The following is a 26,958-nucleotide window of genomic DNA, read 5'->3' as shown; positions in this document are numbered from 1 at the left end:
ATATAATCCATGGGAATAAATAACAGATGACTATCATTTCAAATAATGAGCAAATCATGCAATTAATTGATAAAATAAAAATTTAAACCAATATAACAAAATATTACAACTAAGTAGAAAAAGTAGAATAAATGTAACATTGGTCTACTTTTATGGTAAAGTTAGATCAACAACTTGTCTCCCAATAAAATCTAATTGTATACATATATCTTGTTTTACATATATCTTATATATAACATTTATATGCATGATAAACTCTAGATACTATTTAAATTGCTTTTTTATTACATTAAGTACCATCTCAAAATGTTAATTTATTAAATTTTAGTTTAGAATAGTAAAATTATTTTGCTGGGAAATGATTAAGATTCTACCTAGTCATTTTTTGATGTGAATGAGAAAACTGAACCCCACAGAGATAAAATGATATTTCCCAAGTTATGTACTAGTTAGAGCAGAAACAGGTCTGGGATCCAAGTGTTTTGCTTGTTGGCTTATATTCTTTCTTTGGTTCTTCACACTTGCCTTAAAAAAATTAGACAGGAATTTGAATGCATTACTCAAGAATAATTGATTTTTAAAGGGAATAGTTCATTTTCATAATAATTTCAAAGAAGCCAGATAAAATGCTTAACCTATACTAGTCTATGGGACTCTTCAGAAGTTTAAATCAAACCAAGCAGACTAATTAAGGCTAATTAAAAGATGAATTCGTTCAACAATCCTTTATTTAATCCAACACGTATTGCTCACCCACCATGTGTAGGCTCTGTGCTAGGCACTACGGTTGAAAAGATGAACAAGATACAGCCAAGAGAACCACCCCACTAGGAAGTATGTAAGGGGAGCCAAGACAGAGTTCTGCACAGGCTCAGGATGCTATGAGAACATGTGGAAGGCATCTAACCCAGCCCTGGAGGTTTCTGGAAGACTCTTTGTAGGAAGAGATGCCTTCAACTGGATTTTGAAGGACAAGCAAGGATCAGTCAGGTAGGTGAGAATGTGGGTGATCCGGTCAAAGAGAACATCATTAGAGAAGGCCAGACACATGGAGGTACAAGTGTTCATCAGTGTCCCTACAAAGGACATGAACCCATCCTTTTTTATGACTGCATAGTATTTCATGGTGTATATGTGCCACATTTTCTTAATCCAGTCTGTCACTGATGGACATTTGGGTTGGTTCCAAGTCTTTACTATTGTGAATAGTTTGGCTTAGTTACTTTAACATTTCTTTATCTATTTAAGCATTTATTAAAACACCAGAATTACGTGCAATACAAGCCACAGGTAAAATAACAACTTTGGACAAATGAGGCACAAAAACACATGTATTTTGGCTCTTAAAATAGAAGATGAGATCACTGCTTCCTTGATATAACACAGAACATTTAATTTCTATTATTTATTGATTCTGAAAGCAGAATATAATCACGTGAATGTGCTAGAAGTTGATTTCTAAAATATTAATTTTAACAAAATCAGCTATGAAAGAAAACATGATTTTTATTTTTGTATTTTTAATTTTACATTGAATAATTTGATCAATGCTATCACATTTTGATTTCTATAATGTTACTACTTAGTCGTTCCACACTAATTAACTGAAAGTTTAAAATTAATTTTAAGACATTAGGGAACAAATGTTCTATTTAAAATAGATATTTTAATATGAATTGAGATTAGTAAAATAAGAGCTGTGCATATTTCCTCTACAATAATTTTGATCCTGCCATTTAGAAGTAGTTTCCTTTCAACAAAGCTGGTATTTTCTCTCCCTGTGTAAATGGATGTTTAAGATCTAAGAGATTAAGAAAACTCCCTCAAATAAATAGCAACAAATTTTTCTCTAGTAAAGTCTTATATTTAAAACAGGGGTTAATTTAAAGGAGGTTAAAACATTAAAGTAATACAAGCAATGCTTGGTTAACTACCTTATTAATATTGAATATTTTACAATATCAAAATACAAAGTAAAAGATAAAAATATTTAGGTAAGTAATATAATTTTGAGCGGGGATATTTCGGCTTTGTTTATACATACAATCGATATAATATTGAGGCTTTAGAAAAATGTCTCTACATTGGGCTTCTGAGTTCCGGTTAATGCCATAGCCTCAATATTATTCTGGCCTTCTGGCTATTTCTGATTCTAGAGAGGATTTCTGCATAAAAGATGGGTGTTTCGTGGCTGTTCTGTACTCCACTAAGCAAGTGCACCCCAACCTACACAAAGGTGCTCTCAGAGTATTACATGTGTAAATGTTACAGGTGCTGAGTGCAGAGTATTGGTAAAACTATATGGATTTGACATCTGTGTTGAGTAAGTGGTGGAAACAATGCATCAGTGATTTCTACCCTCCAAGGCCACCGCAATGTTCCAGAAAACTTGCAGAATCCTTTTATCCCCTGTTAGTTGAGTCATTTTGCAGTGGCTGAGGTACAGACATGGAGAAATGGCCTGAATTTGCTATGCAGGCGCAAGCAATAGAGTGAAAAACAGAAGACCCAGATTCTACTCCTCAGTCCCCAACTGATTTGACAAGGAAGTTTCGGGGAGGCGGTCAAACCTGTGTGTTGCATTCTCTTTATCAGCATGACAGAGATAAAATATCTATCTTTTGCCAACCTCACTGAGGCACTCTAAAGATTAACTTTTATGAACATCTCACTCTCACAAAAAGTGACTATTGTAGCAGAGGTATCAGTATTATATCACAAATAAGAATCTGCTATATCAGGGATAGCTTTACAGGAAAATGTCTTATTTGCAGAATGAGGAGACATACGGCAGCATGCTCCCAAACAGCATGTCCTCTGAAGAATTAGGAGAGGTTGATCTTTGGCTTTGTAAGAAATATCAAGCATCTCAATGTCAGCAACATTTTAAAATATATTTTCCATTATATGGTTAGTAGTAAACTGGAGGAATTGGTCCTGACCAAGCACTCACAGATGTATGGTATCACTAATTACAGGCCTGATAATAATAGAATCCTAGAGCTGGAAGGAAAGCCAGTAATCTTTTAAAGAGACCATCTTCTATAAAAGCCTTAGCAAACACATACAATCTGTGTTTGAATATATTTGGTAAGATAGAGCTAATTTATTCACCTTTCACCACTCATCTACACACACACACACATACACACACACACACAGAGAGAGAGAGAGAGAGAAAGAGAGAGAGAGAGAGAGAGTAGCTCCTTGGTAGAGGAGACTCCCTTCAGAGCCATACCTATGATTGTGCAGATTGGCTGTGCAAAGATGTCTGGATGAGGGGACACTATTCAGGTCTGAAATCCAACCCTCTACCTCACATACCAAGTGTGTGCCTGGATGTGGGATTGTGTTCTCCAGGAAAAACCATAGTCTTTGCATATTTGGTTCACCCAGAAAGGGTACATTTTTATTATTTGCAGAAAGGTAGTACATGTCACTGGCATTGCTATTTCTTGTCTCCTTTTAGAAAGACCTCTGTGTTGACATGTGGTTTTTGAATCTTCTTAGCCTATAACTGAATGGGAAGAATCACTCCTCCATATTTCGGGCTCACATATAAGAGTAACTGTGGGAGATATAATAAGATCCCATGGTTCAGATAGGTGCATAAAATAGACAAGTTCACTGGATGACCATTGTAGGACCATTGTGAGTACAGTTCCTTCCTTGGATCTGATGTGAAAAGCTGTGTGTGTGTATGAGAGAGAGAGACAGAGAGAGAGAAAGAGAGAGAGCGAGAGAAAGGGAGCTCACATGTGCATGCATGTGTAACTGGGGAGGTCAGGGCTGGGGGTGTAAGCAACCCTTACAACAGGGTATAAGCAAATAACAGCCTCTGACAGCAGTTCCAACATCATAATGTTCTGTCATAGTCTCAGTTGTCTCAGGGGTGTGTGTGTTAGCATTATTATCAAAATTGTTGTTGACAACCAGCTGAAGTGGTGAGGAGGTGTCTAGAACTTTAGAGGGATGGTTTCTAATTCCACATGACCTTGACTGGTTAGAGATACAGTTAGAAACCATTAGAAGAATCTATTACATTTCTAAGTCTGCAGCCCCAGACTGTCCTCCAGCTTTAAAGAGGTTGAACCCATTAAACTGCATAGACTGCTTTGACAGTGGAGTGTTGGTTAATTACAGCGGCAATCTAATTATAAGGTTTATAAGGTTTCCCTGTAATCGATTTCATTTCAAGTGTGTAGAAACTTCACTTGATATGCATTTGCTTCCAAAGCTCATGGGAATAGACCAGATCCTGGGGCTGTGTGTATCTTAGAATCAGGGAGACCATCCCAACTGCACTTTGGAGTCGTTACTCAGGACAGTAAGGACTCTTCTGAGTATTTCACACATTCATTCACTCATTCATTCATTTAATCATCAAGTCATCTATTCATTCAATAAGTACTACATAAAGAGTATATACTTTGCACTACTAGTCTCCAAGAATATAAAGATGTATTGGATTTGGTTGCTGCCACAGCTCAAGAAGTTGGGGAGACTGACAAAAATAATTAAAGCTATACATTAATTATGGTATTATCAATGCATATAAGCTGCTAAAGCAGCATCAAGAAAAACATCCTTAATTCTGCATTGCTGGGAGAGGGGTGGTGGTGCAGAGCAGCACTCACTGAGGGTGAGTTTGATGGGAATAGTGACAGATGAGTAAACATTCAGAGTGTATGTAAGGCAAGGAATTCAGGATGAGAAAATAAAAACAATCTAGAATTGTGAGAAAACAAGAAGAGTAAGCATCTGCCACTATTTCAAATGATAGGTATAACAGGCACGCTGGGGCTAAAGTCTTTATTCCACAGATGATATGTAAGAAACATTTTGGTAGCTCTACAAAAACATAAGAGCCAGTGTAATTCATAAATTATTGTATGCTAAGACCCTTATACCTTTATTATCTCATCTAATCCTTATGAAGTCATCACAATGTGTGGGTACTTTTCTTATCTCCCTGTCACAGGTGAAGAAAGTGGGGGTTAGGGAGGATAAGTTTGAGCAAAATCATAGACACTATGTGGTGAAGCCATGGTTTGAACTTGGGGCTGTCATGCTGGAGCAGAAGCTCTTAAGCACTATGTTTTGTTCCCTCTTCAAATGTGAGGAATTATGAAGCGATGTATGATGAATGCCATCAGAAGCCTTTCAGCATTCTTTCTTCTTATTTTTTTTTCTTTTCATTTTGGGAATAGGCAATTAATTGAAGAAATCTGAGCCATCAAGACCTAGCCCTCAGGTTCCTCACATGTGAAATGACCATGTTGTGCTATGTGAACTCTAAAGACCTTTATACCTCCAAGATTTCATTTTAATTTAATCTTTCCCCAAGCTTAAGAACATTTTCTTTTTGTCTTACATAAGTCTTCATAAAGGGTTATATAAGAGACTGTATATCAATATTAATGACTCAAATGCACAGGGCATCTTGATTATCATCATCCTTTGGATGAATATGAAACATGAATGTGCCCAATATTTTACATTAAATTCCTGCACATGAAGGAAAAAGATGTTCTTATCACTAAGGTACATGGTATGTATTTTAATTCCCTAATTAATTGCTGAACTCTTTACATGGCTGTTTCTAATATCTCAAAAAGAAGAGGAGTGAGCAGTACATGGACACCGACCAACGATAGAGGAACCATTCTACTCTTCTCTGCTACATGATTTAATAAGCCAATATAAGCTAGTTCTACCATATTCTCTTAGAGTCCTGTCTCTAATGGCAGGTAGTACTAAATAAACACAGGCTTAAAGAGAATTATTTCCTTTCAATTCTTATCTCTCAAGCCAGGCTGGACTCTAGTCAATTCACGATAGAGAAGGTGTCTATTTTACATTCAAGCAATGTCTCAACATGTTACGGTGGACATTCACTTAAAAAAACTTCCCCAAATCTAAACTCTCTTTCTACATTTGGGAAGCTGCTCACACTCGTCAGTCTTAGTGAGAAGCCAATATGCACTTTTACAGACTATCTTGGAGCCCAGGTATGAATGTGTGGCTCAGCTCCACCAATCAGCCATATCTGCCCTCCATTTTGAAACAGGGATTTTGGACACAGATAAGCAGCCATGGTAGAGAGTCCATCTTGGCAGTAAGGGCAGCCACTGAAGCTCTAACATGGGGTTTCTGTGGGCAGCAGCAGCAGCGGGGTAGTGGCGGAACCAGTGTACCAAGCTCTGCTGTTCTTTGTACTGTGAAGGCAGCAGTGGAGTCCACACTGACCTGTTCAGGGCTTGACTTGAGCTCTGCCACTGTCTGTTCCCTGGACCCTTCACCCCTAGGCTAGATCTAGAAGTCTGCCAGTGCCCCAATGTACTTTTTTTCTAACATCATTTGTTTTAAAATAGTCTCTCAAGCTTACAGAAAAATTACAAAAATAGTACAATGGACTCCCATGTACCTTTTCCCCAGATTTAGCAGTTTTTAATATTTTGCTGAATTGCTTTATCATTCTCTTTCATTCCTTCTCCCTCCCTCTCCCTCTCTGTATATATATACACACACATACATACACATAAGATTATTAAATATACACACCATGCTTTTTATCACTTCATAGAGTATGCATATATCCTATGAACAAGGATTTTTTTTTTTTAACATAGCCACAGTATAGTCATCCAATTAAAAAATGTAAAAACAAATATAATAGTGATCAAAAGTCCATATTTGAGTTCTGGTCAATAGTGGGTGCCAAGGGTGTCCTTACAGCAATTTCCTTCCTAGCCCAAGATCCAGTCTAGGATTATATATTGCATTTAGTTGTCATATCTCTTTGGTCTCCTTTTAATTTGCAACGGCTTCTCAGTTTTTTTCTTGTTTTTCATGACATTGATATTTTGGAAAAACACAATCTGTTTATTTTATAGAGTAACCTATATTTTGGGTTTGTCTGTTTTCTCATAATTAGAGTCAGGTTGTGCATTTTTGGCACAATTATTACCTGAGTGACGCTGTCTCTTTTTCAGAGCATCATATCCAGAGGCACATGCTCCATCTGTCCATTATTGGTGATGTTGATTTTGATGACTTAGTTAAGGTGTTATCCAATTTAGCCATTGAAAATTTCCCTTTTTTCTTTTGTAATTTATGGATGACATTTTGATGCTACGTAAATACCTTGTTCCCAAACTGCCCTCCTCCTCAGGGTTAACATCCATTGATCATTCTTATTTGAGTCACTTTTTTACTATGGTGATTGCAAAATGGTAATTTTTAAATCTTCATCATTCTTTCTATGCTTATTCAAATGGCCGGTCTAGTCAGTCCAAGGAGAAACAGTGATGAAAACCTTTAGAACAAGAAATGTTCTAAATTTCTAATTCAGTTTTTCAGGGCACTTTATTTCACTTGTAAAACATGCTTACAGGCCATATTCTCTTCTATTGTTAGCCAAATGACTGCTAAAGTAACATATAAAATATCAAATAGTTATACTACAACTGAAAAGCAGAAAAATGTCAATTTTAATGACTAAATGCCAAACATCTAGATATTTGGAAACGGTTAGTGGTTTATTGTAATATTTAGTTTCATGTTGATTTCCAAATGTAATAAGTCTTAAAATAGAGAATAATGGTGTAATGAAAATAATATACCAGGGTAAGACAGATTTCACTTCAGCACTAGCTCTGTTAACTAACCAGTATGGGACTTTCTGAGCAAGTCTTTTAACTTTTCTGGGCCTCAGTTTCCCCATCTGTGAGATGAGATGGCTGAAGAAAACTTTTTCAAAGGCTCTTTAAACAAAGGATTCTATGACCTCAAAATTGAACATTAGCACAATCGTTGGAGACATAAGGAACTGTTAACCTAGAAAATTTTAATCAACACATTTAGATTTAAGATTATTTCGGTATAAAGACCAAATACCTGTGAAATAACTCTCAAGTGATTTAGAGAATAGAAACATCAGAACAATTTGTAGAACAATTTAATAAAAAGAAGCTAAGCAGTTTTAGGCTGCCTGAATAGGTATCTTTCCCAAGAGATAGATAATATTGCAATGGTTGGAATTCACCTGATCACATCTCTAGGAGTGTGTCTTGTTTGGAGGGCCATATTTTCATGGAGCCTTTAAAACATCATAAATATCATTATGAGAAATGATTGAGTGCACTGTTTATCTTGGAGGAGAAAAGATTTAAGGGAATGGGGACATAATAGTTCTCTAAACAAATAGTTTTTTTTTTAAATTTTTTAGTAGAGACGGGGTTTCACCATGTTGGCCAGGCTGGTCTCGAACTCCTGACCTCAAGTGATCCGCCTGACTCAGCCTCCCAAAGTGCTGGGATTACAGGCGTGAGCCACCTCTGTTTGTTTGTTCTCCAAACAAATTGTTTAGATAACTATTATGTCCCCACTCTCTTAAAATAAATTACAAATAAATAAAACTACTTATTTATTTATTTGTAAATAAAACAAATAAATGTGTTAGGTGAAGCATCATAGGTTTGTTGTGCCTTTTTCCAGAAGGAAAAACTACAACAAATTGGCTGGTTGTTATGGAGTCAATATAATGAAGACATTTTTATTCAAGTATAGTTGTGATAGTTGCTCTTTCCAGCTCCTCTTTCAGGGACTTTCTCTTGCCTCTGTGATGTCGGAAAGCTACATAGGAATTAAGCTTTCTGCTAGGTCTCAGCTCAATAGATCACACATTGTTTTTTACCTACAGTTTTCTCAGACCAGTGCTTCTCAAATGTTAATGTGCATATAAATCACTGGGTTCGTTGAAAAAAATCACTTCCTGATTCAGTAGGTCTGGAGTTGGACCTGAGATTCTGCATTTCCAATAAGCTCCATGTATCTCATGTGTACATAATCCCCTGCCGAGTCAAATGTTATATCCCTACATGATCAGCAGCTCACTGAGGATGGGAATGCATGTTACAGTTAACACGTAACATTCAAAGGAGGTGAAGAGGTGCTTTGCAGCTCTAGCAGCTTCATTTGCTCATGGTGTTTTTTCTTTTTTCTTACTTTCTTAAGGAGGTTCCGTATTTGCCGAACTTTTACTGTTTCTGATCACTTTTCATGATAGTACTGGCGGGGCTCTGTCAGATGTCCACCCAAATACTGACAGACAGGTAATATTTTCCCCAGAAAATGTTGGATTTTGCTGGTCATTACTTCAGTAGACTACAACCATTTTGATAGGGACACAAACTCACATATACCTAGTGTGAGTCTTTCCCATGGTGCTTTTCACTAGGTTTTTCCACAAGGCATAATGTCATGGAATAGGGGCCTATGTGTGCACAGTGTCGCTGTGATCTGCTCACCCATATCTCTCCCTTCACCCTACACCTCTTCCATCTCCAAGAGGGCATCTTGCCAAACTGGGTGCTATATGCGGTACATTCTTATTGTCTCCACCTTGAGGAAACTTTTTACCTTACCCTAATTTAACACCAGTTTTAACCCTCAAGGCTGTATAGAAAAATGTTATCCCTTTCCTAAATAGCCAGCCCTTCAAATACTTACATAGAGTCATCATCATCTCCTTGAGTCTTTACTTTCCCAGCCAAGTATCACCAGTGCTTTCAATCATTATTCATATGACATAGTTATGAATTCCTCTACCATACCAGTTGCTTTAAGAAACACATGATTTTTAAGAGGGTGTGTGGGAGTGGGGATTTTTGTGACTCCCTAGGTAGATTTCTGGCATCACAACAACACCATTCTTCTCCTGGAATTTCCATGATTCATAGATCACCATATGGCATTCTGTTTGGGGAAAATAACTTGCTACATCTCGTCTCACTTGCAGGGTTTATCTGGTTTTCGAGAGGTATGTGCACATGAGTAGAAACTTTGGGGAGTTGTGCATGCACCTGAAATTCAAACTATTTCACTTGGGTCAGGTTAACCCCATTTTGGAGCTGCTGGCAGGGATTTTTGTCTTTTTTTTTTTTTCAATGAAATGGCAAATAAACAGCCTCTTCCTATCTAAATGAGCTCATTAATTTTCATCTGTGCTATTTCTAACAGTGATCTCTAAAAATCAATCCAAAAGTTGAATCCATTTAGTGAAATCTTACATGGAGTATGATAATGGATATTTATCAAATGGGATTTTAATAAAAGAAATAGTGTATTGGTTACTAACTAGTAAGAATCAGTCAGCATTACATTATAAGATAACATTGGCAGTGCGTTGTATTATTACATCCTGAGCTTTCAACAATCAGCAATTGTCTTGATAGTTAATGAATAGAGTATTAACTATCTTGCTGTTTATACTCTATAATATAGTAATATATAAGTTATAATAATTTTTCTTAGCAGACTGGGAAAGAAAGTCTCTCATTTGGTATCCCTACTAAAGGGGATGGTATAAGTGAGGTGAGGTAGATGTGGATGAGGTGGGGGTTAAGGAAGAGGTCACTGAAAGACACATAACCTCCACTTCACAGCACTCTGGCCTCGGATCCATGCAATAGTTCAAGATGATTTGTGTTTTACACGTTCTGAATTATGAAAAGGTGAAAACTGTTTCAGGAACTTGGTAACTAGTTTTCTCTGTCAGCATATTTGAAATTATATTTTTAGATGTCCCAGACATTCAGATTGGACTTAGGGCTCTTAATAAGGACACACTAGGCTGGGGTTTACCTTTACCTTTAGCATTAGAACTGCGCACTGGTTTTCCTATAAATGTATCAAGAAGGTAATTTTAAAATATAAAACCTTTTAACAGCTTTAGCTTATGTTGGAAACACGTGATCTCAATGAAGAGTGTAAAAAAGCAGCCTGCCAGATGTTTTGACTACATGGTGTATCGCATCTTAATGTTTCCAGGGTTGGCAGTGGTAATACTAAAGATTCAAAATTGTAGAGTTAACAAGTTGTGTTTTAACCTTTTCTTATTCTTTACTTTAAAAATGTTTTATAATAAAAACATTTATATGCTGAAATTTTTACTTTGAAACACATGTTTTTAGGAGGAATATTTATAAACCATAAATAAAATCTATAAAGACTATATTGTGTTTCTTATAGTAAGTATATAAACTGTTGGCCAGTATGGCTGGGGAATGAGATTTTCAGATTCATCAAGTATTCTGCTAATGCATACCATAATTATTATAACTTTCAAGTGTTAAAAGCTCAACACTACACCCATACCAAACATGATTTGCATGTGAATATACAGGAAGACACTTTAGAATCTTGCTGGAGCTTGTGTCATGATTTTGAGCAACAGCTTAAATGTATATGAATTTGCGTCAATAGAGTTCTAGTTAACATTTCATCATACTTATGCTTATAAGATGACTTTTGAGGAAGAAGACCAGGTGCCATTTGAACTGGGGTAAAAAAGGGGGAGAGGAAGGCAGCAGCGACCACTGACCAAAACAACTCAACAAACCCCAGCATTGCTCATTCTCCTGAAAATGTCACCCTTGCTCCAATTCTAAACTAATCTCAAAGATTCACCTCTGAAAATGTGTGTATGTGTGTGCGTGCGTGCGGGTGGTGTACTGCTATTAGTTATATCTTTGCTAGCAGTTAATGCCTTAGCAAAGGGTTAAGAAAGAAACCACACAGGATAGAAAAGGGTGGGCTGGGCGCTGTGGTACATGCCTGTAATCCTAGCACTGTGGGAGGCCAAGGCACACAGATCGCTTCAACTCAGGAGTTCGAGACCAGCCTGAACAACATGGCAAAACCCCGTCTCTACAAAAAATACAAAAATGAGCTGGGCATGGTGGTGTGCACCCATAGTCCCAGTTACTTGGGAGACTGAGGTGGGAGAATTGCTTGAACCAGGGAGGCATAGCAAGCAGTGAGCCGAGATCCAGCCACTGTACTCCAGCCTGGGCGACACAGCAAGACCCTGTCTCGAGAAGAAAAAAAGGTGGTACCAGGAGGGAAAAAAGTAGATCTGTTAGAGAGGTGGAAGTACCCATGATAAATATCATCTGCTTTACAGTTTTGCTGAGGGCCTCAATTATGATAACCTACTGTTTAGGGTATTGAAAACAACATTCTACAGTCTTACCTTTGATTGGTTTCTTATGTGTGTTGTTTCTAGTGAACCCAGATAAATCCCCAGGGGCGAGAGCTGATGTATTAACATAACATATTACCTAAGCTATTCCCCTTTGTGAAGATTTTAAGAAAAATCTTAAGTAAAGCCGTATCGAAAAACAAATGCAAAACTCCCCTGGGGGAAAACAAATGGCTACTTTTCAAGCTGTTAATAATCTTATAATTTTTGTCATTTAGATTTTCTTTAGTTTATGTCTTGTGAAGCTAGAGCGTGTGGAATGATTCCCCAGATAGCTTGAATAAGTCAAAAAGTCTGCTTTGAATGCCTATAGTAAAGATCAGTTACAATTACAAATAGATTTTTTGTTTGATTGCCTTCTGAAATAGCTTTCTTTTATTAAGAAAAAAACCATTACTGTGGATTCTTCAATAACAATTCAAAAAATCTTAGTTGAAAATTGAAATTATATTTCTCTGTATTTATACCACCCCAGAAAAAAAAGAGCTTGGTTAAGAAAATATTGAGAGACATGTAATAATTTGCTCTAACTGGAAATGTTAACTCATATGCACATATGCAAATAAACACCTCAGCCCTCAACATACACAGGTATTGGTGGAATTAAGACCATAGGCCCTCCATGAGCAATAGAGAGTTTTGTCAGAACTGATGCTAAAGTATATTCAATCATCATCAGTCCCCTTCGTCAAAGAGAAAAACAAGTAAATCTAAAACAGTCACTAAAGCAGCAACCTTTGCTTCAGCTACTGGGGTGACTAATTCCCCTTGGAAATAATTGGTAAGACAGCTGGATAAAAAAACACAGCTCCAGGACCCTGCTCCTAAGAAATATACCTGCGGCCTTTACTATGAAACCAAGAAATATCTGTTACTCTATGCTCTGTCTGTAATAGATGCCAACTTTTATCTTCTAATGAACTAGCAGAGCAAACCAAATGTGTGTTTTTAAAAGTCTGTGGTTTCTAAAATGAATTCGGATTCTACCATAAACCAGATGAATTAGCCATATGTATGAGAAATAATAGACTTTATTTGCAAAATCATTAAGTTGCAAAAACAAAGGCACCACAGGAGTTTAAAATTAGACTATTTTTAAGTCTTCCTGAGAACACCTGCCCCTACTTCAAACTGCTAATTTACAAAGCTCTTTATTTTAAAATCTCTTGGATACAGAAAAGAGAAGAATTAGAATGCATAGCAAATGATTGCAAATATTTCTCTTTCACTCTTGTTTTAAGGTATCAGTCAAGTAAATGATGTTTCAAATAAACTCCAAAGCTGGCAGAAATGTTAGTAAATCTGCTTATCCCTGGTCCACTTTACCAAATATGGATTCAGATTTTAATTATACACATTTTGGAGTGTTTGGAATATGTTTCTTCTCATCTGTGATTAGACTCAGGTACACACAGGAAGACGATAGTATCTCTGATAAGGAAACCTTCTTTAAGTATACCAACACAATGGAAATTTTGTCTATAGGCTAAATAATATTCTTTGGGGAAGAGATATGAGTTTAAAATGTAAGCCAGCAAGCATATTATAAATCAATCTGTAATAGGTATTTTTTTGTTGGGGGGAACAGATGCCCATTCAGATAATCATGCTATTGAATAACTACTAAACATACCTACTAAGGCCTCGGAAGTTTTATGTCTAACATTAATGATTAATAGTAAGTAGGAAAAAAGTATTATGCTCTGAAATTTTGGTGAACATATTGATTACAGTCTTTATTTAGTAATGTTTTAATTTAAGCTTGGCAGCAAAGATTTGTGAGTTTTACTGCAAGTCATCATATTTGCTGTTACAGCAGTGCACAAGCAAAAGACATTAAGTTGGGAGAATATGCAGAGTCTTAAATTTTGTTTATTCTTTCTAAGTGAAATTAAACCCTCAGATATTGTTCTAGGCAACTCAAGTTTCAATAACATTCTCCTTTGAGATATTGAGAAAATTGAGTTGAAATTGTTTTTAGGTGCATGAATTTACCATATTGTTGCTTCGATTCTTCATTCACAGTAACATATTTTTTAAGCAACAAAACAATACTGTGCAAAGTTTTTGTTAATTTCCCTTTAGTGGTCAGTTGTCAATTTTGTGTAAATGAACAAGTTTTTGAGGGTTGACTCTATTAAAATCTTCCCATTTTACCCTTGTGAAGAAACAGTTTAAAAAACAGATAATATATAACATTGTAATTATCATTCTTGGGTGAAGATGAAGCATAAAACGATAGTAATAATTCTTTGGTAAGTTTTTCAGCAGTCATTGTTTGAATTCTTTGTTACTAAACTTTTCAATTGGTGTAGCTTTTATAAGAAATATGCGATCACATTGATCATATATAATATTTAAAGATATACTTCATTCACTAATTTTTGTCTATCAAATGTGATATAATTACATTAATAATTTTCAAAACAGGATGATGTTAGTCATATGGGAAATATTTTGGAATTCTGGCACTGTATATTGAGAATTCTTATAAAATTTGAGACTATGATAAAATACTGTGTTTTCTTTAAAAATGGATTATAGTCCAAAAGAATTTCCCTAAGATATGGAAATTAAATCTGGGTAGTACTAAGTAATAAATGTAACAACATATTTATCTATTTCAAATTTCTCTAGAAGACACAGAAGCAAAATCCTCAGTTCTCATAAATGTTACACATCAGGATAAAGGCATCATACATAACGATTGTATTTTACCATCTTTGGAATGGAAAGGAAGCCCAAACATCAAGCCTGATGACTAAACCATTTAGGTGCAACAAAAAGAGCCCAGTTAATACTTTAGAAAGCTGAGTTAGTATTTTATCTTTCTCCCAAAGCATATATCTGCCTGTATAAGAAATAACTAACCATATGAATGAGAACTGAAGTCAAGGTTAAAGTAATCTTGCCCAAGAGAGTAGAGTGTTTGCATCGGAAAGAAGCAGCGGCTCAGCTCAGATGAACATTAATAACAACCGGAGGCAGCACCTCCTCTGAAAAACATTAGAGCTCCTTGGACATGTGTTTGAAATTCATCCACCCAAGTCATCCTGTGACTATTGGAATAGATGACAATGTCCCATAATGTGAAGGGGGAAAATACAGTATAAATCGTTTTTCAAATATAACACTTTAAAAAATGAAACGAAAGTGACAGTGTTCTAAGTCAAGCAACCTTTTCAGACGGTAAAGGAAAAGCTTTGTCTTTCCTATTATTGTTTGCCCTTCAGTTGACATACATGCTGAGATGCATCAATAGGATTACAACGGAAACACGGTCATCTCCAGGGTTTCCTCTGTTTCGATTCCTTGATCCTGTTTAAAGAAACAGGCTCAGGGAATGCACAGAAAACAAACTTCCCCAATCGAAGTTCTGAGGTCTTCCCTCCCCTTCTCCCACCCTTGGAAACCGGTCTAGTTTTCCCGGCAGCACCGGACAGAAATGTCACGGTCATGTTGCATCACTTCACTTGTTGAGTTGTGCGAAGGCAGTACTTGACCACAGAAACTTGGTGAACCGCCTTGCTCTTAAATTAGCCCCCAAGATTTCTCTCCAGCCCTCTAGAAATGTCTTACCTGCATGTGTCCCTGGTACATCCTGCTTCGGTTTCTTCAGGGCTCCCTGAGGCCACTGGATGCTTTTTTCCCCGTGCTTCCTTGCCCACCAAAAAAGGGGAGAAGGTGGGTGCACAGCGGGTTCTCAGAGGGTGCTCCTGAACCCCCTGGAGCTCTGGGTACTGGCCGGTCCGGGCGGCCACTCGGCAGCGCTGCGGGCTGCCGGGAACTGTTCTCCGCTCGGGGTGCTGAAAGCGGACGCGGGAGAGCGCGCAGAGGAAGCGAGGAGCCGGGTCGGCCACGCTCTCCGGCAGGCGCGGGTCCTGCTCGCGGGGCGTCTCTAGAACTCACTCCTTCTTCGCCGAACTCTTTCTCGCTTCCTGCCAGGATGCCTCATGTCTCTCTCACTCTCTGAGCTGCGAACCCCCTCCTCCCAGCCCTGACGTGAGCGCCTACACCAGCCGCCGCCGCAGCTGCCGAGCGGGGCGCGCGCCGTCCTCCCGGCCGCGTGCCTGCCGAGAGGCCGCGGGGCCGGGCACGCGTGCGCGTTCCTAGTGGGCCTGGGAGCGGCCCGAGGGCGGCCCCGGGCGGTGCGCGCTTCCCGAGCGCGTCCTCGGGGCTGCGCGCGCGCGGCGGCAAGGCGAGGTGCCTGCGGGCGGTGGTCGCGCTGGTGTTAAACGCCCGCGGCGCGGCGTTCAGGTGCGGCGTCGGCGGGCAGTGCGATTCTAGCGGAGGGGATGGCCGGCTGGAAGAAAGGCGGGAAGACAGGCATCGTCTCCCCGGGGGCCGTCCACCGCGACTGAGCCTGTTATCCTACAGACATTATAGGCTGAGCGCGGGGATTGCCGAAGAGTTTACTTCGGTTCTGATTCAGCTCTCGAAAGTTACCGCCGTATCACCCGTTAAATACAGACTCCCTGCTCCCCTCATCCCCAATTCATCGCCGAGCATTCTATTTAAAATGGCAAACCCTAGTCCCTAAGGATCTGGCATGCTTTATTTTTTTCCCTAGCACGTAACATCACCTAACATCCTTTGTATTTTCCATATTTATTTTATTTGTTGTCTGTCTGTCCCTCTGTACAATGTTATTTCCATGAGATCAGGGACTTTTTTAGGGGGGTGGAGTGTTGCACTTGCTTTTGCACGCGTTTGCACAGTAGGGTATTTAGTAATTCCTGACACATGGCAGGCACACAATAAATATTTGTTTAATGAATAGACCTTTACTACTATACACTTGCACACACATACACACATATATGAAGAGTGCATGTAAATATGTCTCAAGTGAGACTGGGTAGTTTGATGTGTCTATACAATAAATGTGCATATATACACACCCACCACGGGGTGGTGTATACTGGGATTACCTAATTTTGTTGGTAAAAACATCTCCAATTATACAGGCCCCTCATATTATGTATAGCATGATATCCCCCAAAATATTGCATATAGCATAATATGCTTTTTATAAAGTTTTAAACATCCCCTAGAAATGTAAATGTGTATTCATATATTCATATACAACAATATAAAAAGGAAAGCAGTGGAACAATGAATATAGTGTTCAGAATGTTGGTGACCCTGGGTGAGGGGAGGCAGAGAAAGAGATGGGGAAGCATTTTACATGAAGGTTAGATGTTAATGTCTTAGCTTCTTGCTGGGTAGTGATTCATAGGACATCTAATATCCTATTAAAAATTACTGTGTAACTAAATAAAATAGAACCATGTATGGACTAACAAGGAGAATGTAAAATGAACAAAAGAATGTGAAATGAACCAATTCAATGCATCTGAGGTCCTAAAACAAGCAACCAAATAAACGCAAAAGGACTAAGACTTGTAAGCAGGAGACATGGATTACCCTTGGACAATTTCCTTTTACTACTTTGGACATCAGTTTTTCATGTCTAAACTCTGTATTGAAAAACTTATTTTTTTACCCTGAAAATTGAGATATGTTCATAAGCACTGTAAACTGTAAAGTGCCATCCAGTTCTTATTTTACTGTTCTTTATAGGAAAAAGCACAGGACTAGGAGTCAGCAGGGAGAGGTGTTAGTTCCATCTCACTACCTTATTGCTCTCTTGGGCAAATGTACCAACTCTCTATTTCCTCAATTTTGAAATAAGACAAATATCTACCTAGTGTGCTGCAGAGCTGCTGAGGACTGAATGTATGCAAAGGAAGTTGTAAATTACCAACCATGATATATGAATATGCAAACAGACATTTTTTTTCCCAGTTCAGAAAAGATGAGGACTGATTTTCTGAGACCTCAAGTACTGCAAATTTTAATATGGGATGAATTATCACAGAATAGTATCATGTTGATATAAAAACTGGGAAAAGTAAGTGCTTTGATTTAAAAGTACTAGAAATCTGTGAAGTAACAATAGGGTCAAAGTTTTCCAATCCATTATATGCTTATTATTATCTAACGGGAGGTTCAAGGAGCCAACAACCATAAAAGCATTTGCATCAGAATGGCAACTGCCTAGAGTTGAAGCTAGAACTCAATATATTCTCTTCTTAAACCTGACTCACTCATTTAGTTACTGCCTACATTCTTAAAATCTCAGGAGTGAAAACTTCCCTTTGTGAAGAATTCCTCTTCACACTTATTCCTTCTGTTAGAAGATAAACTAAGGCACATTAAAATTCTGAAGGGTTTTTTTTTTTTAGCAAACAGTCATTCATGAATCAGGCAGCAGCAGACCAAAAGCAGTTGGGGACTCTGTTGGAAGTCATTGAAGGGCAAGATTTTATAGGGTAAATGTGGAGGCAGAGCAAAGAAATTATTTAGTTAAAGAGGAATACTGGTCTTATTTGGATCATTCTAATGGAAAGTCCATAGTTAGAGGTTAGTTTGTGGTTTCTGATTGGTTAAGCTTAAATTTCACTTTCCTGGAATATTTCTTAGACTAGGAATGAGATTTGAATTATCTTTGTTTTCCTCAGAAACAATGCGTGTCTAATAATCTAGGTCCAGAAAAATATTTTACAAAAGATTTATTTTGTAATTAGATTTGAATACCCTTGTTACTCAAAACGTGGTGTGTGGACCAGCAGCATCAGCATGTCTTGGGAGATTGTAAGAAATGCAGACTCTTGGGTGCCATTTCTGACCTACTGAATTAGAATATGTGTTTCAACAAGATCCCCAGGTGCTCGTATACACCATAAAATTTGACCAGCACTGTGGCCTAGAAGGTTTATTTATTCATGCAAATGTGTGGCAAAGCTAGCTCTTACCTTTTGCAGTGATAACACATGAGCAACCTCAGTACCACAAGAGAAGCAGAATGCATATTTCACTCCATTTATAAAGTAATCTCACTGTATTTTGAGTGGTCAGTGGACTTGGCATAAAATCATAGCACATTCAGCTTTCTTACAGCAAGAAATGTGCTTAGTATCACTGGAATTTTAATCACTGTAATACAATTAAATAATTGAGAGGTAGCAGTAGAATCTATTTTGTATTGACAAAATTTAATTTTGCTTATTAGTAAGTGAATCCTCCCGAATTTCAAATGGGTATTGAAAATTCAGGAATTATTAAATTTTTGAAAAAGCTTAGTAAAAATGATGAGGTTAGTGTTCTTGTGGACTTAAAAATCAGAGATAGGAGTCTTTTGTTGATTCAACCATTCTTTTATAATCTGTAGAATTCAAACTCTGGTGCTGAAAGATGGTGTAGGGGAGAACAAAAGTCAAAATAATTGTAGGCCAAAATTAAAATGACTCATTGGTATTTGTTGTTCAATCAGAAGGAGTAACATTTTGTTAAAGTTTGCCCTCTTGCCCTTTCTGTCTCTTTGACACATCAAATGAAATTAGCTGGTGTTTCAGGGCATTTGATCTGGAAAAACTTTGGGAAGCCACACAGCCAACTCCAGGCTGCCGGGAAGAATTATGAATAACAAAAGTATGTGGACTCTGATGACGAGGAGATGGCAGCAATGTTCTTCCAAATGAACAAATAAGCTGGATGCTTCAGAGCTGGGCCTCCTATTAAACCAATTTAAGAAATTACACTACATTTGTTTATTCTTTAGGACAATGTGCTTTCAGTGATTCAATATTGCTTTTAATATTAAGTGTACTTTCTAGGTTTCTTAGTCCTGGTGAGAAAACATTTGTGAACAAAAATATTTATTGCTTTTGACTCTTCCTTTCTACTGTTACCACTGCATCCTAGCACAGATTCCCTAAACCTCTTATCATTTAAAGCTAGTTTTATCACCTCCATCCATCTCCTACGTCAACCTATCATATACATCGCAGCCAGATTAATTTTACAAAGCTCAGCATTAATCACAACGCTGCTCAGTTCAGAAATCTTTAGTGGCTTTCCATTGCCCACTAATGTCCCAAAACTTTAGTTTGTCATTCATAGTCATGGAATATTATTTGCCACCCAGAGCGACATCCTCTTCTAGTGGCAGGAACCCTCTTTTCTCAAGGCTCTTTGCTTTGAAGAACCATCTCTTCCTCACTCTGGTCCATTTGTGTGGTAGGAAACATTTTACTACCAGGCTTTGGGGGTGCAACATAGCACCCACGTTGAGCCAACCAGTGCATTCCGTCCCCATTGGTCACAGTTGGAGATGAGCATATTACCCAAGTCAGTCAACCAGGGAAATGAACTCCAGGACTACTTGGGAGCAGATTGATTCTTCCTCTGGACTGGATGTTCTAATGATGTTAGCTTGGAACTGCCAGAATCCAGCACACCAATCTTGAAAAGAAAACCAACCTGGGGGATAAAATAATCCAGGAAGTCTCCAGGAGACAAAATTTTAGCCACTAAATAAACCACACTTAAAAGCTGTTCTAAAGTAGCCTTTAAGTTATTTCAGCTAATGCCGTCTCTTTTTTTGGTTTACTGGATTTTTGGTCACTTGCAACCAAAAGAATACTTATGAATACAGTGGTTTACCATAGACTGACCCTGTCTTTTTCCAGTTCTGTATGTTCTCTACCTTTTGCAATAACCCTACTTTTTAATTATTCCCCAAAGTCAGCCCAAGTTATACTCATACTCTTGCCTCTTCTTGGAATGTACTCTCTCCCCACTCCTCTTGAAGCTCATTCATTTTTCAAATTTGGTCTCAAATTCCATTTCCTTCCTGAAGCTTTTCTTCATCCTCTATTTGAATACTTCTCTTTGCTGGGAACTTCTTTATGATCTGCCAAATGACATTCTTTTAATTGCAGTTTTTCTTTTTTTGTTGTTTGGGAGACAGGGTCTTGCTCTATTGTTCAGACGGCAGTGAGGTGGCATGATCATAGTTCACTGTAGCCTCAAACTCCCTGGTTCAAGTGATCCTCCTGCCTCAGCTTCCTAAGTAGCTGAAACTACAGGCATGCACCACCATGCCTGGCTAATATTTTTATTTTTATTTTTATTTATTTATTTATTTATTTATTTATTTATTTATTTATTTATTGAGACGGAGTCTCGCTCTGTCGCCCAGGCTGGAGTGCAGTGGCCGAATCTCAGCTCACTGCAAGCTCCGCCTCCCGGGTTTATGCCATTCTCCTGCCTCAGCCTCCCAAGTAGCTGGGACTACAGGCGCCTGCCACCTCGCCCAGCTAGTTTTTTGTATTTTTTTAGTAGAGAGGGGGTTTCACCGTGTTAGCCAGGATGGTCTCGATCTCCTGACCTCGTGATCCGCCCGTCTCAGCCTCCCAAAGTGCTGGGATTACAGGCTTGAGCCACCGCGCCCGGCCCATGCCTGGCTAATTTTTTAAAAAGACTTTTTTTGTAGAGTTAGGGTCTTGTTATGCTGCTCAGGGTAGTCTTGAACTCCTGGCCTCAAGGGAGCCTCCTGACTCATCCTCCCAAAGTGCTAAAATTACAGGTGTGAGCCACTACACAAGGCCCCCATAATTTTTCTTTTGTTTAGTTATTTCTGTGTTTTTTAACTCTCTATTAGATGTAGGCAGATATAGAGACAAGAACCTTGTTTTATTCCTTTTTATTCTTAAATAACTTATGATATCATATATGTAGAAAATCCTCAACAATAATTGTAGAAAATATTTTAGAAGTATTGAAACAGTATGAAAACTGTGAAAATAAAATAATTCTAAAGTAATTTATTCTCAATATGAATTTAAAATATAATTCTTTTGAATAAAATGTTAATGAAATTGTCATTGATTTTATGTAGAATCACATAATATTAAGGCTGGGGAGAAAAAACTTATAGCTCTGTGGACTGATTCCCTGCTTTTTCAAGTAAAGAATGTGATGACCAACAAAGTCAAGTGCCTAATTCCTAAAGTGATTTTTTAATGTGAAATAAATAATTCTATTTATGACTGAATAAAGGAACTTGGGGGTATAATTAACTCAAAGTACACTAGTAATGACCAAATTCAATTCATGCCACAAAATACTGATATCTGAAAAACATTTTTGATAAATTAGTACATTAGAGAGAAAATATAGGGGATGAATAGTTAGGAAAAGGTAGCTATCCTCATGAAGATTTGCAGAAAAGCATTTCAGGAATATTATCGAACCAAAGCTCTACTTTATATAAATGAAAATGATGTTGGTTTTGTTCCTCATAAAGAGAAGGGATTTGATTTTTGAAAGAGTTCATGCTGCAGAAGGAGATAAGCAACATTAAAACAACTGTAGAGGTGATATAATCTTATAAGGAATTAGGAATTATAGTTTCTAATCCTGATTAAAGTAATTCTCTTTTCTTGAGTATCCTATTCTGATTTACCTCTTTTACAACAGACAGCTGTCAGCAGGAAAATGAAATCTTAAGGCTACTTTTGAAAAAATAACTAAGATTTTGATGTGATATTTAATGCCTATGAGTAAATGCTTGTAAAATTAAAATGTTTAAAACAAAATAATCTTGGTATTTGTTACAGCGTAAGGCATTTTGCAACTGGACGGTAGAGCTTAGATTTTTTAATTCCAAAAAGAGTGAATCACTAGAATATTATATATTATTGTAATAAACATTCATACTGTCTTAGTTTCGACTCATAGCTCTCCTGGACTATTTGTGAAAGCCTCCTACAGTTTTTGTCCTCCTCTTTCTCTTCATTCTAATCTATTCTCTGTGAAATAATGAAAGTCAACATTCAAAAATAAATGTACATTACTTTAAAAATATATATATATGAAATAAATTAACTTTTCTCCATTAACAAGAGGATAAACTCACATTTTATTTAAGAGCAAGCAAACTCTTCACTATTTTTCCTTCCAAACTTCTTTTCCTACAAGTCCCCAATTATAGTCTAGACTTCTTCAGCTGATTGCAGTCCCCTGAATATGCCACAGTGGGTCATACCTCCAGCCTGAGTGTTTGATGTTCCCTCTACTTGCAACTTGCTCCCTTCCTTCTTCTCCTTCATGTGCTAGGAAATACATATGTTTGCTTCAGGCCTTTGTTCAAATGTCAGCTCCACTATGATGTTTTCCTTTACTCTGCATGCTTTATTCGTGATTACATAGTGGTTGCATGCACTCCTCATCAGTGTTATCTCACAAGAGTGTAACTGTTTATTTGCAGACCCGCCTTCTCCACTATGCTGTACATCCTAGTGAGCAGAGATTGTTCTTATACACTGCTGTTTCCTCAGGGCTGAGCGCAGCGCCGAGCATTATTGAATGAATACATTTCCATCTTTCCATTAATAATCTTTTCAGTTTTCCAAAGTGATGCAGTCAATTTTTACTCAGAATTCAGCATTGAAAACCAATGAAGTCTTTTAAGCCCTCTAATGAAAAGTTATTTTCAGGCACATGTACTATTAACTGTATCAGAGACAAAACTAAAATGGATAATGGTAATCACTTTACAGCTGAAGAAATTGAGACCTGGACAAGTTAAGGGACTGATTTCATCAAGGTCTCAGCTCTGGCCAATCCTCTTTGTCCACCTCGAAAGAGCTGGAATACCAGGAAAAGGAATGTGAGAACCACTTGACCAGCCTATCAGACCTTCCTGAAAATCAAGGACACCTAGGCCAGTGTTGAAGATGTGGTTCTTCTACCCAATGTGAAGAAAGATAAGGATTTGAATTGGGGGGTGGGGGCGGGGGGGTGGTGGTGGGTGAAAATTTGGTAGATTCTCTGCTGTAATAAATGGATGAGGCTCATTTTATACCAGCAAATACTACTAAGGAAATTGATTCAGTTTGGTAAATGAAAATATACTTGAGCTTTGAAATTTCCTAGACTTTGAGAAGAAAAAATATTCGCAACATAAATGACGGACAATGGGCAATTATATTGCAAATACCTTTTATGAATACATTTTTGAAACATAAAAAATCCAGTAGGAACAAGGGCAAAATATAAAATAAAAATTCACTAAATAAAGAAATTTAAATGGTCAAAAATAGAAATGACTAATAAAGAAGTTAGCAAAAATAGTAATAAAAGGAATGGTTACTTAAACATAGCAGTGTCATTGTTGCTTATCGAGTTGGCAAAGTTCTCTCTCTCTCTCTTTCTCTGTTTCTTTTTTTAGAGAAGATGCTCAGTATTGGAGATGTGCTTGAAATTGACCCTTTTCTACATTGCAGGGGCATCGTCCTTAGTGCAACCTTTCTGGAGGATGGTTTGGCAATACGAATCAAGAGCTTCAAAAATAATCATGTCCAGTGACAATATTTCCACTTTCAAAAAATTTTAAATAATTATGAATTTCCACTAAGATTTATGTATAAAGAATTACTTTTTAATAATGGGAAATTGGAAACAACTTAAATGACCAACAATAGGAAAATGATGACTTATTCATTTGAGTATGATACAATACCATTCATCATCTAAAAAGAGTGATTTAGAAGCTAATGGCATGGAAAATGTTAGTCAACATTAATGAAAAAAGTTATTCCTATTATAATATATATAGCAGTATATGTGTATATATACATAGGGCATATGTATGTGCATGTGTACATATATATGAACATATATATAATATAATCTCTTTCTCTCCGACTCTCTCTAAATGAGCATTCACTATAATTAGTTTTGAAAACAATTACCAAAAATTGACAAAACAATTCACTATACGAATTCATTATCCTAATAAAAAAACTTATGGGGAATTTGCCAACACTATCTAGGGAAAACTAGTAATGTGCAAGCAAGAAGGTGTACTGACCACACTGCAGGCTTATTGCGCCTGTTCCCTATAGAAGTTTAAATATGCTGTGCATTATCATTTATGGTCTTTCCAACTCTTTCCCTGTGGATCTAGATATTTAAGGGTACCAGTGATTGCTTCTGTGAGGCACCCCAAGGGGCCTACCAGTCCAGGTTTAATTTAGACGTTATTTTAATTATCTGACTCATTATTTTATTGTTTGCATTACAGGCACACTTTCTGTAGTGTAGAAGGAAAATGTAATTTACATTTGCTAATGTACAATCTCCATGTGTACTGCATGCAAACATGTCTACTAATGAGTTCATTAAGAGTTTAATAATTAGATAATTGGGGTTTTACAATGCTCATATTATGCAGAAATTCTTGGCGCTTGTTATATTGGTGTTTAAGAGTGTTTTAATGATATTTGAGGAAATTATTTGGAGGGTTTTGATAGGTTGAAATTTTTTTCGTATTAAAGTTATGGGATATAGACTCCTGTTAACTGAAAATTTACTATTTCAACATTTTTTAAGAAGCAGATTATTTTCAGATAATGAAGATAATGAGAGATGCTGATATGTGTGTAGGTGTATGTTTTGAATATTTGTTCTGGAATTAAATACCTCTGGGATGCTAGTGATGTCAACTCTGTGACACTGTGAGTTTATGTTGAGTTTTGCATTTTATTTCCATCTTTTCTAAGTTTTGCAAAATGAGGTTTGCCTTGAAGTTTTGCCAATAAAACAAACAAACAAACAAACAAAGACAGATAAATGAGGGCCTCAGACTTCACTTCAGTGACTTCAGTGAGGAGGGAAGAAATTGAGTGCTGTTTGTAAAAGGGGTGTGGTAAAAATGTGTTTTTGTAGAAATTTAACATGGTGAAAACCTAGAGTATATGACATGGGTTCTGAGAAAGGAGTGAATAGCTACTTAGTAGATTCCTCTGTGTTGTTCTTTTGCATCTGAAACATTCATATAATTTTGTGTCTTTTGAACACCAGTGCAAGTCAGAGGATAGGATTCGGCAACCGTAGGGGACAATCACAAAGGTATTTTAACATTAGGCTGGATACCTTGTATTTATATTATCTGTAAGGAGCTAACATGAATATTGTCAAGTAATGCTGAAAATGTGTGGTAAAGAGATACAGAGTTTCTGTTGCTCAGCTGTTCCTCAGTTTCCTATGTTAACAGCAGTGATGGCTCCTTATCTGCCTCGATTAGGAGGAAGTCCTATTTGTTACCTACTTCCTCTTTTTGAGACTCTCCAGTGATACGTGCCTTCTCCATCTGGACAGTTTCTTTAGGTTTCTTGGTTTCTCATAACCATTTCTTAAGGCTTCTGTGGCAATTCACACAACACCTTGTTCCATGTGTGGACATAGGTCCCATTCTAAATCACCCAGACATGTAAGAGCAGGCTGTGGTTTTAAATAAAACTTTGTGAAAGGCTTGAGGTTAACAGAATGGGGTTTATGATGCAGAAGAAAACCAATAGGAGATTAGATGTTGTTATTCCCAATTGGCCATTCTCCCATTTTCCTTGGCCAATGCCATGTTAGAGGAGTGTGTTCTTCCCCATCATTTAGAGGTGACATTGACCAAATATTCTCTGTTCTTGGGTTCAGAACCCCTAAAATTGGACAATTTATGGTTTTCAGAAACAGTACTCAGTGAAGAGGGCCCTTTATTTATAATGCAGAGCAGTTTAGCTCCTCATTGTCCATTTGAGACTAGGATTTTAGTGTTATAGCTGTCTTGCTAAAGTTATTGAATTGTTTTTTTCTCAAATAAGAGTCCTAAGCCCTAAGGGTGAAATCAAGCCACCACCATGAGCAACAGAAAGAATTGGAGAAACTTTGACATTACAAAAAAAAAGAAAAAAGGTTTCAAAAAGTTTCAAAGCTCTTAGAATCAATTCCTTGGGCTTGGTTCAAGTTCAAAAATCTGATTACTCAGCCTATTCTCCTCTTATCAAAAGGTTTTGCAAACAGAAAATTTCCTCAAGCACTTAAATTAGCATGCCATGATTGGTTGTAGTGTACGTGAGGGGTATTTTCCAAAGCCGACTCCAGCAGTCACGTTTTCACTTTTCCCTATTACATTTCTAATGAGCCATGGATGGAAAATCAGAATTAATAATATCACAGTCATTATTACAAATGTAAGATATGCAAAATGGCACTGAATATCATTCAGC

At 37.3% G+C, this 26,958-nt stretch overlaps 1 protein-coding gene across 4 annotated transcripts in view; it reads right to left on the bottom strand.

Annotated features, from left to right (window-relative positions):
- Window positions 1-16,065, bottom strand: part of PEX5L (peroxisomal biogenesis factor 5 like) — a 249,398-nt gene extending 233,333 nt beyond the window's left edge. For all 4 annotated transcript variants that reach the window (XM_037988531.2, XM_037988534.2, XM_007972010.3 and 1 more), the window contains exon 1: window positions 15,626-16,065. In XM_037988531.2, the coding sequence (XP_037844459.1) occupies window positions 15,626-15,646 (21 nt within the window). In that variant the 5' untranslated portion in view covers window positions 15,647-16,065. The remainder of the gene's footprint in view (window positions 1-15,625) is intronic.
- Between the last annotated feature and the right edge of the window lie 10,893 nt (window positions 16,066-26,958).

This window comes from Chlorocebus sabaeus, chromosome 15, assembly GCF_047675955.1.
Source record: "Chlorocebus sabaeus isolate Y175 chromosome 15, mChlSab1.0.hap1, whole genome shotgun sequence".
Taxonomy (NCBI): domain Eukaryota; kingdom Metazoa; phylum Chordata; class Mammalia; order Primates; family Cercopithecidae; genus Chlorocebus; species Chlorocebus sabaeus.
This window is presented reverse-complemented; position numbering and strand designations above follow the sequence as displayed.